The sequence below is a fragment of the Dermacentor variabilis genome, chromosome 1 (genome assembly GCF_050947875.1).
Source record: "Dermacentor variabilis isolate Ectoservices chromosome 1, ASM5094787v1, whole genome shotgun sequence".
In the NCBI taxonomy this organism is placed as follows: Eukaryota; Metazoa; Arthropoda; class Arachnida; order Ixodida; family Ixodidae; genus Dermacentor; species Dermacentor variabilis.
In genome coordinates this window covers 284,131,691-284,147,965 of record NC_134568.1, presented here as the reverse complement: position 1 = coordinate 284,147,965, position 16,275 = coordinate 284,131,691, and the positions used below count along the sequence as shown (strand labels likewise).

Genomic DNA, 16,275 nt, shown 5'->3' with positions numbered 1-16,275 from the left:
ATATGCACTAGCTTTTCTTCAAGTAATGCAATTGCACTTTTTTTTAAAGTCTTGGTGCATGATAGCTGGGACACCCTGTATAATTCATTCAGTTACTGAATGAGGCCAAGCCGGATTCCCTCGAAATCAGAGTCAGCAGCAGCCATGTGCAGCAGCGAGCAGCAGACTCACAGAACAAAAAGAGAGAGAGAGATGCTGTAGTTTCTCCGTAAAGGTGAAGCAGTATTAGTGACAGCAAAGTATAAAACAATTTAACGAAGGAAAATTACACAATTGGGAGACGTCAGATTCCTGATGGTGTGAGAGGACTCAGGTTGTGAAATTGAACTGTCGCCTACTATGAGGTTTGTATATGCTCATATAAGGCGGTCACTTCAGTAAGCAATTCTTTGAGGTCTCACAATGTTTCTTCAACTGCAACTGCTCTCTACTCCTTGTCACATACTCTCACCAAATCCACGCTGTACAGCAAAAGCTACAGGCCACATCAACACATCAAACGAAAGGTTCCTCCATTGCATGCCCAAAAACCTTCGCCAATATGCTGACTCAATAGAAGCTTCACTTAAGGATCAGTGGCGCACAATGGGCAAGGCCGCCTTTCTTCTCGGAAGACACAGCCAGCTCTCATTACATTGGCAGTATAGTTTCGCATAGAGTGAACAATCGTCAGCTTTTATCCCGATGACGTCATGTGCAGGACCCTGCTGGTGCCATGACTCACAAAGAACAGAGTGGATAAGTCTGGAGTGAGGCACGGGATTGTTCTTTAAATTTATGGCTTCCCCGCCCCGTGTAATGCTGCCATGTTTGCCAAAGATGATCCTTGCAATATTTTGTGCATGATGCATGTATTTATTAAAATACTATTCGAAATGTCAGAAGTGGTTTAGAGGCTCTTTAGTACAAGTGCCCCAAAAGCACATTAAAAGCAACTACCTTGCATGCTACATAATTGCATCAATTAACTACTCCCATGTGCAAGCGAATCCTGTAAACCAATGCATGATCAACAGCTTGAACATAAAATAGACTACTGAATACACAAAACTTAATAACCAGCTATAAGCCTAGCTTATATAATGTAGGCCCTTCCATATACTGTGCACAGGATACATGCTGTGAAAATATCATTACGTGTCATAATATCATTCCTATCTACAGCCAATAAGGTTGCAATTTGTGCATGAATTTCCTTCCAAGCCCTCATGTCAACCATAATTTGCCCCTTGAATACAGAACACGACCACATGAAATTAACTTAACAATTGTTGATTGATACATAAGGTTTAACATCCCAAAGCAACATTGGGCCTATGAGAGCCATAGTGGAGGGATCCACTGACCACCTGAGGTTCATTAAAAGGCACCTAAATCTAAGCGAATGAGCATTTTTGTATATCGCCCCCATAGAAATGCAGCCACTGCAGCCAGGAATTGAATGCCCGGCCTTGTGCTTAGCAGCAGAATGCCATCACCACTGACAATCAACATACGAAATGGTGGAAACAATAGTTTCTAGTAAAATGTGACAAGAAATATTACACTTTTTAAACAGAGAGTGCCATCTGCTACACTTGGAAGTTGGTTAAAGTCAAGCCAAATTATGTAGCACTTATGTCTATTAACACCAGTCAACTAATCATGGAGCTAGAGAAATACCTACTCCAGAATCAAGTGAGCAATCACAATAGGCAAGGGCAGACATACCAGGCGGAAGCTGAGGCCATGAAGCAGGAGACCAATCTTGAAGTATGTAGGTAAACCGAATGGTTAGTTGAATAGGTGCTGGACTTTGTTGTGAGGCATAGGACTACAAAAAAGAGAGAAAGCGGAACTGGAGGTCATACTTGTTTAAAAAGCTTTCCCACAAAAAATAATAATAAACCTCTTACCAACAGGCATGATAAACAGATGCTATGTTAGGTTAGGCCAGGTTATGCTAGATTAGAATAGGTTAGGTAATCAAGAGGTCACCTAAAGATTTTTCAGAATAAACCTATGTGGTTCACCTGGGACTGGTACGTTGCTTTACTGCTAGACGGCTAGACAGTATCAGTTATCAGCTAATCTGCAGGTTTCATTGTCAAGAATAAAAGTTGCAGCTTCGCCCAAAAGGCAAAGCATCGATTGCAATCACAAATTAGTGAACAGCTAACTATATGAAGTAAGGATAGTAGTGCTATCAGCCGTATCAACTTGTAAACATAGGAATAGTAATTAAATTAACAAGCATGGTGCCATGCACACACAAGGAAACATGAACACATCTCACTTGATGACCATGGAAACTCACTGTCAAAACGCTGGAGTAATGAAGCACGGCAGCAGTAGCGAGCGAAATGACCTTCATGCTGCCGCTGCAGCACATTCCCAATTTAGAATTTAAAATTCGGTGCTGGGTACCATGACAAGCTAAGAGCGTAAGTAAACTTCTAGATCATAAGGCTACAATCTTCATAAATCTTTTTATGAACTCCTCGCATCTATGCATCAGTTATCCCAGTCAAGTTTATACAGTGCGTTATTCCTCCTCCATGGATGTGCCACTCTTGTGTGAATTAACCACTTGGTTTTGCTAGAACTCGTAGCTTCACCTACAAATGTTTGTTTTAGCATACTGTGCATCTTCATTAGTGTCCCACCCTGCCAGAAACAAAATTTCAGTTATTCTTAGTGCTTTCAAGTCACTCATCACAATGTGAATTAGAATCAACATTGCACAAGTGTACATTCTGAATAAATATTTTTACTCTCACCAACAAAAACTTTCAAATTAGCTTATTACTGATATTGTAGCATTATCGATTGACAAAGTAGTGTACCGCTCTCTGCCAAGGTAGAGCAGAATATTCCTGGGAACAATTGCATTGCCCCTTGTATTACCTAGCAGCACTTTGTACTAACAACAGAGCTGCAGTCTCACTGCATGAAATGGGCAGAGATTGCGCAAAGTGTGGGTCTGAGCATATTTTGTTTGCTTTTTATTTTCTACTGCTTTCCGATATCATACCATGCATAAAATGCAATGCTCAGTCCAAATTCTGTATTCATGTTATCTTACCAGCTTTCCTTTGAAGAGTGACAAGAGGCCAGACACATTGCTGCAGGGCTTTGGGACATGGTTAAGATGCACCATCTCAAAGTGCGTTGTCAGTCCACCCCCAACACATATGCCAAAGCACAGTCGCTCTTGAGGGTGGTGAACCTGCACAAAAGCTGGCAGTGGACTGCCAGCCACTTATTCAAAACACTGCTCTACTCACTGTTGCAATCACTAGTGGTACGTCACAAGCCATACCCCAACGGAATAACAGAGAGAAAGAAGATGTTTATTTAGCATTTGGTCTTCTTATACATTGCTCACATGACATCACCACTTGACATAATGCAGGAAAGACATAAGGTAATCATTGTCAACAACTGCTACACTGCCCTCCTTCCCTTCTACAAGTTGAGACAGTCCAAGAGATGTCTTTCCACTGATTACTTCTGAAGCTCAAGGAGGAGGAGGAGTGGAACAAAGGGAAACACAGAGAGCTTAGCCAGTGCACAGACCAGCTGGCTACCCTGTGCTGAGGTAAGGGGGTAAAGGGGATTAAAGCTGATAAATAAAGACACAAGCAAAAGAAAGAAAAAACGTCTGGTAGTGTCAGCTGATGCTGACACTACCAGACGCAATGGCAACCCCAGTGCCCCTCCAATAGCGGCACAATCCGTCTTAGCGGCGCTCCTATTTCCTATAGAGATTTATAGCGTTGTCTCGGGTCGCCCCTTGTCCAACCACAGATGACCTTGTAGAGCATCCACAGTGGCTGTAGGAATCAAACTAGAGCTGCTGCCGGTACCTATGGATAAAATAGGTACAAGCGCGCTCCTGGCCTGGTGTTTGGCCATTACGAAATCTCAGCACTAAGAAAGGGGCATTTCTCCCCAACCCAAGGACGTCCCCACATTATAGGTGCTACAGCATGCCACACGGGAAATTACCACCATAAGAGAGCCACTAGGGTGTCTAGCAAATTCCTTTTTCAAGGTTCCCTGGCTTTTACAGGTTTTCTATGACTCTTGAAGTACACCTCATTCCCCCCCCCCCCCCCACACACACACCAAAACTTGGGCAGAAATTTTCAGCTTATGCTGGCAGCATGAAAAATCGAAGTCCAGTAGACTTTCATCGTGTAGAATCCGGTTAGTCAAATGTTTTGGTTTATTCAACTGCAACTGAAGGTACTGGCTGGCACCCATACATTTGCACGAGCCCAAAAGTTCCTTACTTTGATGTTGAAATTGGCCTTCGCCGAATAATTTCAACTTGGCTGGTCAGTACGCACGCACATGCCCAACCTCAATGGCAACCCCAGTGCCCCTCCAATAGCGGCACAATCTGTCTTAGCAGCGCTCAGGGTACAGTGAATGCATCAGAGACACGTCCTCTCTTCCATCAAAAACGCCCATTTTTGGCCCGTGTACCCCTGCCAGGCATCAAGATCACAAAAGACAAGCTTTTTTTTTTAGTTTCTAAGTTCTAAAACTCCTGTGGGAAAATGTGCTTAAAATTGTGTGGCTAGGTTATCACCTGCAATGCCATACGAAGAAATGCTGTCGAATGCGATCGAGTGAAACCTTGCAGGGCATCCAAAATTTCGACCCCCATTATAGTCAAGTTCTAGGGGTGCGTGATTGTGTTACAAAATCTGGTAAACAAAGACCACTCGACAAGCAAAAAATATCTATTGAAACTGCTCAAAAGGGCTTCTTTGAAAAAGTCAGCAACCAGTGAACATAGCTCTACTCACTAACTCTTTTCGTATCGCACCCACTGGGCATCATTAGCCTGCTAACGATGGTTTGAAATGCCGCTTTCGAGATCTTCCTCACCGCTTAAAGACACACTGCACTATCGGACGTGAAGGAGGAGAACTATATGTTTAGTTGATAAGGAGTTCGGAGTTCACTTTTTTTCCCCCTGGCAGTGATTTTTGAACGTGCTCCGAAGTTTTCGCGATTGTCAAAGCAGAAAACAAGAATGGCCAGCCGCTCTTGATGGTTTGAAACACTAATTTCAAGACCTCCCACACCACTCACAGACACTCTGCACCATAGGACATGAAGGAGGAAAACTATATTCTTGTTTTCTAAGCAGTTCAGTTTTTCTCCACCAGGCGTTAATTTTTTAATGCACTCCAAAGTTTCGCGATTGTCAAAACAGAAAGCAAAAATGGCCGCTTCTGCGAGCGGCGCGCATGCGCTTCAGAAGATCGTAGATCTCGCGATTTCGTTGTGTCTGTGGCTGATTTTAATGATGGATCAAGGAGCAGAAAGTCTGAGGATGCTGCCTTTTCGTTGGACTTTGACTCTGAGAGTGATGATGATGCAAGCCAGCCCGGAACATCGGCAGCTGCAGCCCGGCACACCAAACTGTAGTGCTTGCACTCAAATTCTTATAATGGAGTACCTGTTCAATGAAAAAGTTTGATGTTTTCGTAGATAGTGCCTATTAGATGGCAATACATTTTGTATGTCTCATAATTTTTGTTACATATTTTTCTTAGTAGGTACAAGCGTGTCTTAAAAACTTTGTTAAATTTTATCCCACAATCTTCATTCTGGCAATTTATATCATTTTTATGACATGCACCTCGTTAATAAAACTTTTATGCGTGACAAGTGCGTTGATTCTGATTTTGTTTATGTATTACACAAAATATTGAGTGCAGTAGTTCCTTCAGAAACAAAATGTGGCGTAACCTACAAGAAACTCCTATTTTCCCCACGGTAGGCAAAGAGTTAAGAACCCACTAATCAATCCCAGATAGAACATTCCTTGTTATTTTTTAATATTAGTGCAAAAGGGTTATTTCAAGCCAAACCCATTAGCCATGAAGTCAACCCCCTCCAATTTATATTTAAGAAGTTGTGGCTAACTATTAGTGTTGTCATAATTTTTTGAACTCAGTCACTAAAGTCAGATGAAAAAGTCCCTAAATTTTGCTTCAATGTAGTTAAATTGCTGGTAAATCTTTAAAGGAAATTTTAGGCAATGTAGGCATTTTGGAATACTATAATATATGCTAGCATGACGTACATCATTTACCTAAATGCCTCATGTTTGTCTATGGCCCGTGTGAGTGAGGAATAAACTGAAATTACCAGCAGTGTGCAGTGAGCTTTTACTTTACTATTATACTTATACAACAGACAGTGACAGCTAAAATTCAGTGTTTGCCCTCAAACTGCAAGGTTCCAATTGTCGCACGATTCAATAGAATACACGAAATCTGAGCACACATTGTAACTTGGTCTGCATTATCTCTGAAACTGTTCTAGTTCTCGGCGCTCCTGAAAGAATAGCAAGATTCTGCAAGAAGCACAAGGTCACATACCGACATGGCGACGAAATTATGTGACATTTATGCACGTCAAATACTACGCTCCTGCCCCTTGGCATACCTAAAAGCTCTTTGCAGTAATGATTTGTGCAAAACCCACGCAATATGGAAGCAATGTGTTCAGGCTCGTGTGAATGAGCACAGCCACTCCTATGAATATGCCTTTATACAGTCAATTCTTATTATTCACCTGTTGCGTTCTAAATCACAAAATTACGTTTGTAAATGTCCACCAATCAAACGTATCTAGTGAAAGTGCAGAGCCCAGAGCTTTTAGGACCCGTTTAAATCGGTTTCGTAAAGGATAAAAGAAAACATGCATTTGAGAGTGCACCGTTAATCTTGTGAGGGCAAACACTGTTTCACCATGGTCACAGTGCCTACACGTCACACGGCCAATTTCAGCCACTCACATGTAGCTTTTGAACAATAAAGTGCATTCTAGAAGGCAATTTTCAAAGCAACTTTCATAATTACATTGTTGCTAAAATGTTGCCAATGATTCTGTCACATCGCTAAAAAAATGTCACCAGACACTAAATTAAAAATTTGTGGTTAAACAGACAAGATAGTCGCTAAATCTAGCAACGAAATTCCTATAACGGCAACACTGCTAACTACTACACTTAATGAAGTGCATTTCCATAATATTTCTGGTAGAAAGAGAAAGCTAGCCGCAGTACAGTGAAACAGTTGAGTTATCAGAATTCAATGAGCACATTCCCAACTTACTGCACATTACAATTAAGTATACGGCTGTAAAAACTGAAACAGCGACACTTATTTCTTGTATTGAGTTTGAAGATAGGTCGTGTCAGGATGATTTCGCATGTTATGGTGTTACAGACAGCGCCTCTAAAACCTGAACTCAAGAATGAAAATTATGCAGATGCCACAGACTGTAGGAATAGATGTAAGTGAAGCTTTCTTTACTGTTGGCATTTATTGACGATATTTGGCGATGTTGATGGCCTACCTTTCCCTTCTCCCGTGATCCTTTCATGTATGCAAGCTGCCACGAGTGAAGAGTGGCAAGGCTATTATTCAGCCGTTTCATTAGGACATTGCCTTTACGCATTTTCTGTCTTCTCTTTCTACCATACTATCTCCCCTCTGGGCTGTTGAATGCGAGTAGAAAAAACAAGTGCTGCTGCTTCTGCAATGCTTTTGTGTGGGGCTTATGTGTAATTACAGCTGTCCAGAGGGCATTGTGTCGATGGCCAGGGAGTTTCAGAGGGCACTATGACAACAACCAGAGAGCTTCAGAGAGCATTGTGGCAATGCCCATGAAGTTTTTGTTGGAAAAGGATCGTCCCTACCATGTACATTACACATGTTCTCAACCACCCCTCGGCACGGCATGCAAGACAGCAACAGCAGCAGCGGAAAAGTCAAGAGAAAAGGCAAAGAAAGCTTCACTTTTAAAAACAATTTGTCTACCTCAGCGTCATGAAAATTTCACAATGCCAGCCCTTCCCCATCTCTTTGAATCCCCCTTCCCTTTCCCCGTGCATGGTAGCAAACCATACCTTTTCTGGTTAACCTCACGACCTTTCCTATGTTTCTCACTCTATCACACACAACGCAAGGCATGATATGGTGTACAATAACTTTTTTTAATGTTACACCTAATTTCACAAGTACAGAAACATTTTGTGGGTAATTTAGAGAAAGCACACATTATTTTTGCAGCATTTATTGTTGAATCAAGAAGCACAAATTGGGGCAGGTCTAAAGTTTACAGAACTTTTAGCTTTGTTCACTGCCAATTTATTACCTGATATTGGTAGTCTGAATCATAAATAATTGGACAAAAGTGCCTTGTCCTGCAGAAAACACAATAGGAAGAAAGAAATTGGCGACGCACCCATGCTTTGGAAGAAACTGGTGATGTTCATGTGACTAGCATTCTTTCTTACGATGGTGAAACTAACAAAACACAGACAAAATTGTGTAGTGTGTTTAAGTGCAGAGTGTTTATTATTAAGTGCTCAAGTAGCTTTTATGGCCTGCTTTCTATATACATTTTCCTATATACAATAACGTATGTTATATAAATATACAAACTATATGCACATTATATACATTCATACATATTGAGACGAAGTGTTGAGTGGTTTGGCAGCATTGGTAGACAGTACTGCATCGTCTTCTCATCCATTGGCGATAACGGCGAGCAGAGTGATGGATAGAGAAGTACAATGCATACGTGGGAGGCCCAAATTGTCTTATTTCCCAGTGCTCGTTTGCTTCTTTGGCGCAGTGCTGGCACATGACTTCCCAAGTTCTCTTCAACTGAGCAGCACGGGCCTCCACTGTCGCCTCCACTATGCAGCAGTGGAGTCTTCTTCCTCCTCTTCGAGCTTGCTTGTGGGCACAGTATCTTTCTACGGTGACTGACGGGTAAGTTTGCTTACTTTTGAACTCACACCTTTCTTTTGGGGTAACTGGGAAAGAAAGTTGCGAGTTCAGAAGCAAGCAAACTGCTTCATTTCCACAACCCTGTTAAAGTGTCAATGAAAGATGGACGGCCCCACCATCACCAGCATGTCGTGCGAGAGCAGAACCGTCTGTACCACTCAGGCGGCGGATTCGTTTCACCGGCGCTGAGGAGTGGCCTTCCTCTGGCTGAAGTGCACTGTTGCACGCTTTCTTGCCCGGGAGAACAGAAACACAGACAGTGCAAAGTGCGTGAAGTATCCTAAGAATGCTAATCGCATAAGGTGACATCGTAAATTTGAGAAAATGGCACTTCTGTCTTGTTATATTCTGTAAATGCCATATTTTTGTGGGCCATCTAAAAATATAAATGATGGTTCATTAGACAGCAGGAGCCATTGTAGGGAGTTCAGTGAAACAACTATTTATGCAGGAAAAAAAAATTCAGAGTTGGGTCACTGCTCTACCCACTGTCACTGATGTGCAGTAGATCATCACTCAATGCGCACCTTAGAATGAAGGGCAACTGATGTTCCAAGAGCATTTCTTCCAATACAAAAGTGCCACAGGAGTGCTGGACATGAGGCTTTCACTGCACTGCTATGTAACTCTTCCTACAGCGTTTTCCAGCTAAGCGCTGCGTACTTCGAGTAGAAGTTTATGCTGCATGTGGGCATTTCTTCAAGAGAATGGACCTGTTTCAGCGGTGCAGCAGAAGCTTACTTCATCCCGGCAGATTCGGTTTATGCTGCATAGCTGCAGCTATGCTAGCCAATGAAGGCACATTATTACAACCGGGCTTTAATAGTGTATCAAAATGCACTCTCAGTCGCAGCAGCTCTGCACTTTAGGTCCATGTTATGTACGGCCCCTTTCTACATTTACAGCTCCTTCCTCCATTTACAGTATCTTCCGGCTGGTGCTCCATGTGTGTTACAGTGCAACCCACGGAATTTGTTACACTAATAAAAACTCTCTGTAATAGCTGCGTGTTTCTTTGGCTACGATGCAACCATAATGCAGCATCAACTTGCCAGATCAACATGCCCTGTCACTATTATTACCCTTCACAGCTACATACAAAATGCTTCAAATATGGCAAGCCCTGCATATAAACAAATGTAGTGCTGTAGAAGTTCGCACTGTCTCGCAAATGCATGCGAGGCTAAGCGTGCACTCCTATTGAGCTAAAAGGCAATGTTAAGTGCAACTCACAAATCAATACCTTTATTATGATGATTCAAAACAGCATTATTGTGCAAGAAAGCTGACTTCCAGCACTGCAAAGAGCACAATAATTTTGTGGGGACCCAAGTTACATGAATTTGCAACTTGGGCAGTTCAATCAGTCATTATTAAGTACTTTACTCACTAAAATAAAAATTCCCTTACTCGTGACTTTTTCAGCTGCTCAGAATTTACTTGACTTTTGCAGGCTTTTCAGGCTTTCCAGGTCATTAGACACCCTGTGCCCAGACCACGGAGCAAGAATATTTAGGAGTGGAAACTCCGCTGTTTGCGGTGACCAGTAAAGGTCACAAGCCCGCGGATATGTTTTCATGCTGGCGGCACCTGGCGGCATGGGAAGAAATTAGCGCCGTTTCGGTTAACCGGTTGAGCGTGTTGCTCCCGTTCGGCCGCGCGCGCCTGACTTCTACCACGGAGTGGCCGGAGCTGCCGGAGCCTCCGAGCCGCCTGCCGGGCGCTGCTTTTTTTTTTTTCCGCTGCGGCTTCTACGACGCGCCGCATGGTGCCGCCACTGTATACGGTAGCGTCGGCGCATGCAACAATTGTGACTTTATCTGGTCGCCCGCGCTCGCTCGCAATGACGGGAGTTTCACCTCCTATATGTCTTGCTCCGTGGCCCAGACCTTCTATCAAGAGTTGTGGTGTTTTGTTTGTCTTGTTTCTTGCACAGGAAGCATAGTGGTCTATGCAAACCACCCCAAGCAACGCACCCCTGAAAAGTTGGAGGCCTGGCCGGGGGGGCTGCTTGTACCAGTCTTATAAACCAGTTGGTGTCCAGTGGTGGGAATCGAACCCCTCACCTACCGCAGCCAAGTCGGGCGCCTTAAATACTGGGCCATGACTGTGCAGGCTATTGTGCACAACTTTGGCTTTATGCTCGAGCGTGTTTAAAGTGGTTCTGCCATTAATGCATACAGAGTTTCCCCATCAAAGCCTTTGTCAATACCCGCCACCAATGCATACAGCCTTGTTTCTTGTCAGGCAGTTTGCGATTTGTTAGGCACACCCTGGACTGATGTCCACACATACTGCAGTTGTGAAAAATAATTCACACGTGACGGCAGTTGTCAGCTATGTGCAAGTATCCGCCACAAGGCTGGCCAGTGTCGGAGGGCTTCCTAGCCAGCCTTGTCACCTGGACAACCCCAGCGCCATCTATATGAAATTGGTGCACTCCGAGTATTGCTCTTTGTTGTGGATATGTCGAAAAAATGGCATGTGGCAGCATGTATGGCTGACAGGACAAACTCTTCTGTATCCTTTAATGGCAGTGTGCAACCAGTGAGTAGGTGATGTGATCCGTTCTCACCTTAAACTCGGCACATAATTTGGTCTCGAATCATTCGCTCCAGCATGGTGCTGATGTTGCAGCTCTTGGCCAAGTGACACAATTTCACTGTGAACTCTAGCAAAGCTACTCTTTCCTTTTGGACCTGCATAAGGAAATCTATCTAGGGGATATCTCATTGAGCTTCGGCGTGTAATGGCTTTGCAAGCACTCGACAATGTCCCTGTACTCCATCTCTTTTACATGCTATGAATGGCACAGCTCTTGAAGAATTTTGGCTGCACTACCAAAGAGCAAGGCCATAAGCAAGGCATATCTCCTTGCCAAGTCATGGAGTTCATCTGCTTCGAAACTCACTGCCAGGAGAATCTGGTACATTTTACAGGCTCTGTCTGTTTCTACAAAGTAAAGAGCAGAGTCAAGGAGGAGACGGCGTTACTTAGCCTGTCATTCAAATCCCATCCTCATTGCCACTGATACGTAACAAACAAATCCCATCCTCGTTGCCACTGATATGTAACGAACCCCACACTGATAAAAAAAAAAAGAGGTTTATGTAGCATTTCGTCTTCGTATACATTGCTTGTGTGATGTGACCGCTCAATGACAGGCATGAAAAGCAAGAAGGTCATCATTTCTGGCGATCACTACACAGCAACTAATACTCTAAAGCAACTGAATATTTCACAATTTACTGTAGCAAGCAGCTTCCTTTTTCTTTTTTATTACAGTCAGCAAGTGTAAATCTTGAATGCTGTACTAAGCAAGCCTAAGCACAGCCCTCCTAAGCTTTTCATTTGTAAAAAAACACAAGGCAACAAGCTTGTGGCAATGCCTTAAGTATTGGCTACCAGGCCTTCTTAAATATTGTTGTGAATACAAGCTTTCAAAACTACTTCCATATCCATCTCAGAGCATCAGTCTATAAACTTGTAACAATGTCATTCAATAAACCTCGATGTCAGAATGAACCACACAATGACACCAATTTATTCAGCAATATACATATACAGTATACCCTTGTTACGTTGAACTCAATACGGGAAAATAAATTCGTTATAAGCAGTATTTCACTAAAAGCAAAGAAGCCTTAATACAGCCATAGTTATAAAGGAAGTGCACTCCTATAGTGCGAAACTCGTAGAATATATGTTAAAACACAATAGTAGCAATATGAAAGCATTTTATTTTGGAGCAAAGAGGAGATTAGTGTTTGATGAACATTTCTTCTAGGCACCAGCAGTCCATCTTTTAAAGCTTTTGCGCACTTCTTTAACACTCCCTTCAATGCCACTGCTCTCCAGTTTGTTTTGAAGAAAATGAAGAATGACTGGTTTCACAAAGTTATTTGTGAGGTTATTATGTAAAGTTATTTATCCACCACATCATCCTCATCATCATCACCCAACCCATTGTCAATTTCTGCATCTGCGACAAGAGCAAATAAGACAGCCTCCACATTAGAAAAAGCGTACAACTCAAAATCACCCTTGAGGCCTTCACTGACAAGTTGGTGTACATGCTTGTACAGCTCCCCACCTATGCTACACTAAGCTATCCTGCAAGGGTTTTCCACTTTGCACACCGTTCTAAGCAGAGTCTGGGGCTGCTCCATTTTGAATAATCAACTATAAGGCATCACAAAAGCCGTTAAATAAATGGTAACTCAAACAAAGCAATTTCACTGCAACAGAAGTTCACAAGAAAGGTGAACATTTCAACCCAGGACCTGTTGCTACAGCTCAACTCCAGGACAAACATTTGTGTGACACAACCAAAAATGACGCCAAGTGCTTCAAACTACATCTAGGATAACAAATAGATTTTGGGTGCTTCAAAGCACTCAAAGCCCAAGGTTTCCAGTGGCAAAAATGAAGAGGAATGTCAACAGGCATAGGCATCTGTGTGCGAGTTTGTGCCCAGTACAAAATAGAACCTTTTCTTTTCCTGTCGAACATGCACTGCATGTAGGAAAGCGAGCAACGTTCAACACAGGGATGTGCCAGTGCAATGACTAGGCCCCCACAAGCCCAGACATGACAGAGTAACGACCACACATACATCAGCAGACAGTTCTTTCCCTCTACTGAATGACAGTGTTCCTTGGAAAGCAAAAAGTTGTGGCTCACTGGTAGAGCAGCCATCACCTTCACCTTTTATTATTGAGCAGCTTTTGGAGCTGACCATTTTTTAAGTAACAATGTAAACAAATGTCTTTTTGTTGTTCAACGCCCCCTGTCACTGTCCAGGTCTTCTCTGCCGACTTACTTGGTCAAGAGCCAGGCCATTAGGCCAATGCTACTCCTGGAACTGCATAGGCCCTTGCGACACTGTCAACATGCCAGAAAAGTTACTTGCAGAGCATTGAGGTTTAGTAGAAAGCACAACTTTTTAGACACCTCAATACGCTGCAGCCTAAAATTTGCTTGGGCACTTTGTTTGTTGTACTGTGCTTCAAAAATGAAATTTCTACAGAAATTAAAGTATATTGAATGACAATGAAAATAAAGAAAACAAATTTCAAAAATCAAGGAGCTTACCATTTTGAGTTGTTTAGAGCTACAGAAACAGAGCTGACAAGAAGTTTCGTTCTGTCGTCACTTGAGATAGCTTCCTCTTCACTGCTTGGTGCTATTACTAGAAAGTCTCGCAAGCCAAACCTAGGAGAAACAATAATTTTTATACTTTGATGCAGCATGTTTATCATCCTTACACCATTCCTAGTACAGGCACCTTACCCCAGGTGCACTAATGTAAACAAGGGTGGATGTGTGCACATGTGAAATTTGGGCACCGAAATTTGTGAGGAGCAAGCTGAGTGCGAAGAAATGCAGGCTCTACACGCTTTTCCTAAATAGACCTTTTCTTTCCACAAAAATTTCTATGTACAATATGTAATATTACCCACTTGTACTTTCATACATTGATTTAAAGGATGTAAGCCATTTATTTACTCGTTCTGGATTTTGTAACTGGGGCAAATCGCTCAATGACAGTCAGATTCACTCAAAATCATGGGCATGCTTTCATGAAGTCTCGCTGATTTATAAAACTATCCAACACAAAAAAAAAATGACCCTGCTTTTTCAGCTTTTGCGCTAGCCCAGCAGACATGTGAAGAGAACACCAGCAGAGTTGGATGGTGAGGACAATGAGGACAAGTATTCGCTAAGGCTTTCAGTGCAGATGTTCACCTCTCATGACCACAGTATAAGGCTGTCCTGTATTTACGTGCTCACCCCTTTGCCCAAGGGTACACCGTAATCCTGCCTGATAGCACTTCCCAACTCACTGAAGCACAAACACCCACATTCATTTGGACTATATTACGCACACCCGGGCCTTTGGAACTCACAGGGCCTCACTCACACAAATTCACAAACACATCTGAGACTGATAGAATGAAATCACGAGTTCGAAACTTGTAGCAGCAGGCACTCACATTACATTCACAGCCGTTCACACACACTACCACTGACTTCCATTTATGTACACTCAGATTTATAGTATTTTCACTCATGTTTACATACTCACTGATACGTTCGAACTCGCATCCGCTGACATTTGACGGCACTCTTAAGGTTTTTCAGCTCCACTCACACTCACAGCATTCAAACTCATATGTACCTACTCCCACTCCCCAGTGCTCACTCACATTCATACTTACGACTACCCATACTCAACAGCACTTAGTCTTGCTCATGCCCATGTGCTCTTTCTAATAAAAACTCGTGTTCACATCCACTAATGCACTCCAGTTTGTACATTTATCTACTCACACCTTTCACCACACCTTTACACTCACACCTGTGAAATGAGTACCAGCACGAGTGACTGTATTCATGAGTGAGTATGCTGACCTAGACTGTGCCACAGAAAAACTTGGACACAGGTGTGACGAGCGTTCTGCATGCCAAACATCTTGGAAGCTAGTGACCTTGGATAAAGCTCCCTTTAAAAAAAAAGGGGGGGGGGGGGGGCTTATACAATTTACTATGAATCCTGGCCGCTTACATTTGCAATATTTGATTTATTGGACACCAATCTATTGTTGAAATGCCCTCAATCAAGCTCACTATTTCCAGCGGACACCGAAAAATTCGCAGAGCATCGTATGCGTCCTGCAGCAGTTGTGGCTTATAGCAAAACATTTTGTTAGGTGAGTTGGTTCATAACTGAGAAGGAAAACAGAAGTTCGAAAGAAACAAGGACAAGATGAACACACAGGACTGGTGTTTCAAGGCAAAGGTTAAGCGCCAGTCCTGTGTACTCATCTTGTCCTCGTTTCTTTCAAGCTTCTTTCAAGTTGTGGGTTCAGCTCCTACTGGTGGCAAATTGTCTTTTTTTTTTCCATTTTATTTTCCTTTTACTTATTATTTATACATTTTAATTAAAGAGGCACATTTAATTTCCCCAATGCTTTGCTTCGCTTCATTGTGTGTTGGCTTCATGTGGAACCACATGTGATTCAGATGCACTTAAACTCCCTGAAGATTCGCACGAACTCCAGTTCAGTGGGATTCCCTCAAACTCGGATTCGTGACCACATATACTCACCTCTAGTCACTAGACTTGGAGTCACACCTGCCTGGACTCACTTCAACTCACTCAGACTCATACCTACTTGAAATCCTCTCAACTCACTCACACTCAAATCCCTTAGGACACACTCGAGCTCGCTCAGACTGAGACTCATGGGTCGGTCTGAGTACAAGTTGACTCATGAGCGAGTGTGTCTGAACACAGGTATGAATGTTAGAGAGTGCCGGTGACTGCGAGTAAATGCAAGTAATATAAACTTCAGTATCTTTGAGTGCGAACGTGAATGAGTGGCTGTTAGTGTGAGTAGACATATGTATGAATAAATGCGAATATCTGTTAGTAGAAGTGACAGAAGTGCAGGAGTGG

General features: G+C 42.7%; 1 protein-coding gene across 2 annotated transcripts in view; it reads right to left on the bottom strand.

Annotated features, from left to right (window-relative positions):
• Rab3GAP1 (RAB3 GTPase activating protein subunit 1) overlaps positions 1-16,275 on the bottom strand; it is a 302,634-nt gene that overhangs the window by 266,191 nt on the left and 20,168 nt on the right. For both annotated transcript variants that reach the window (XM_075677210.1, XM_075677219.1), the window contains exons 6-8: positions 13,908-14,027; positions 3,065-3,230; positions 1,711-1,813 (exon numbers count right to left, since the gene is read on the bottom strand). In XM_075677210.1, the coding sequence (XP_075533325.1) occupies positions 1,711-1,813; positions 3,065-3,230; positions 13,908-14,027 (389 nt within the window). The remainder of the gene's footprint in view (positions 1-1,710; positions 1,814-3,064; positions 3,231-13,907; positions 14,028-16,275) is intronic.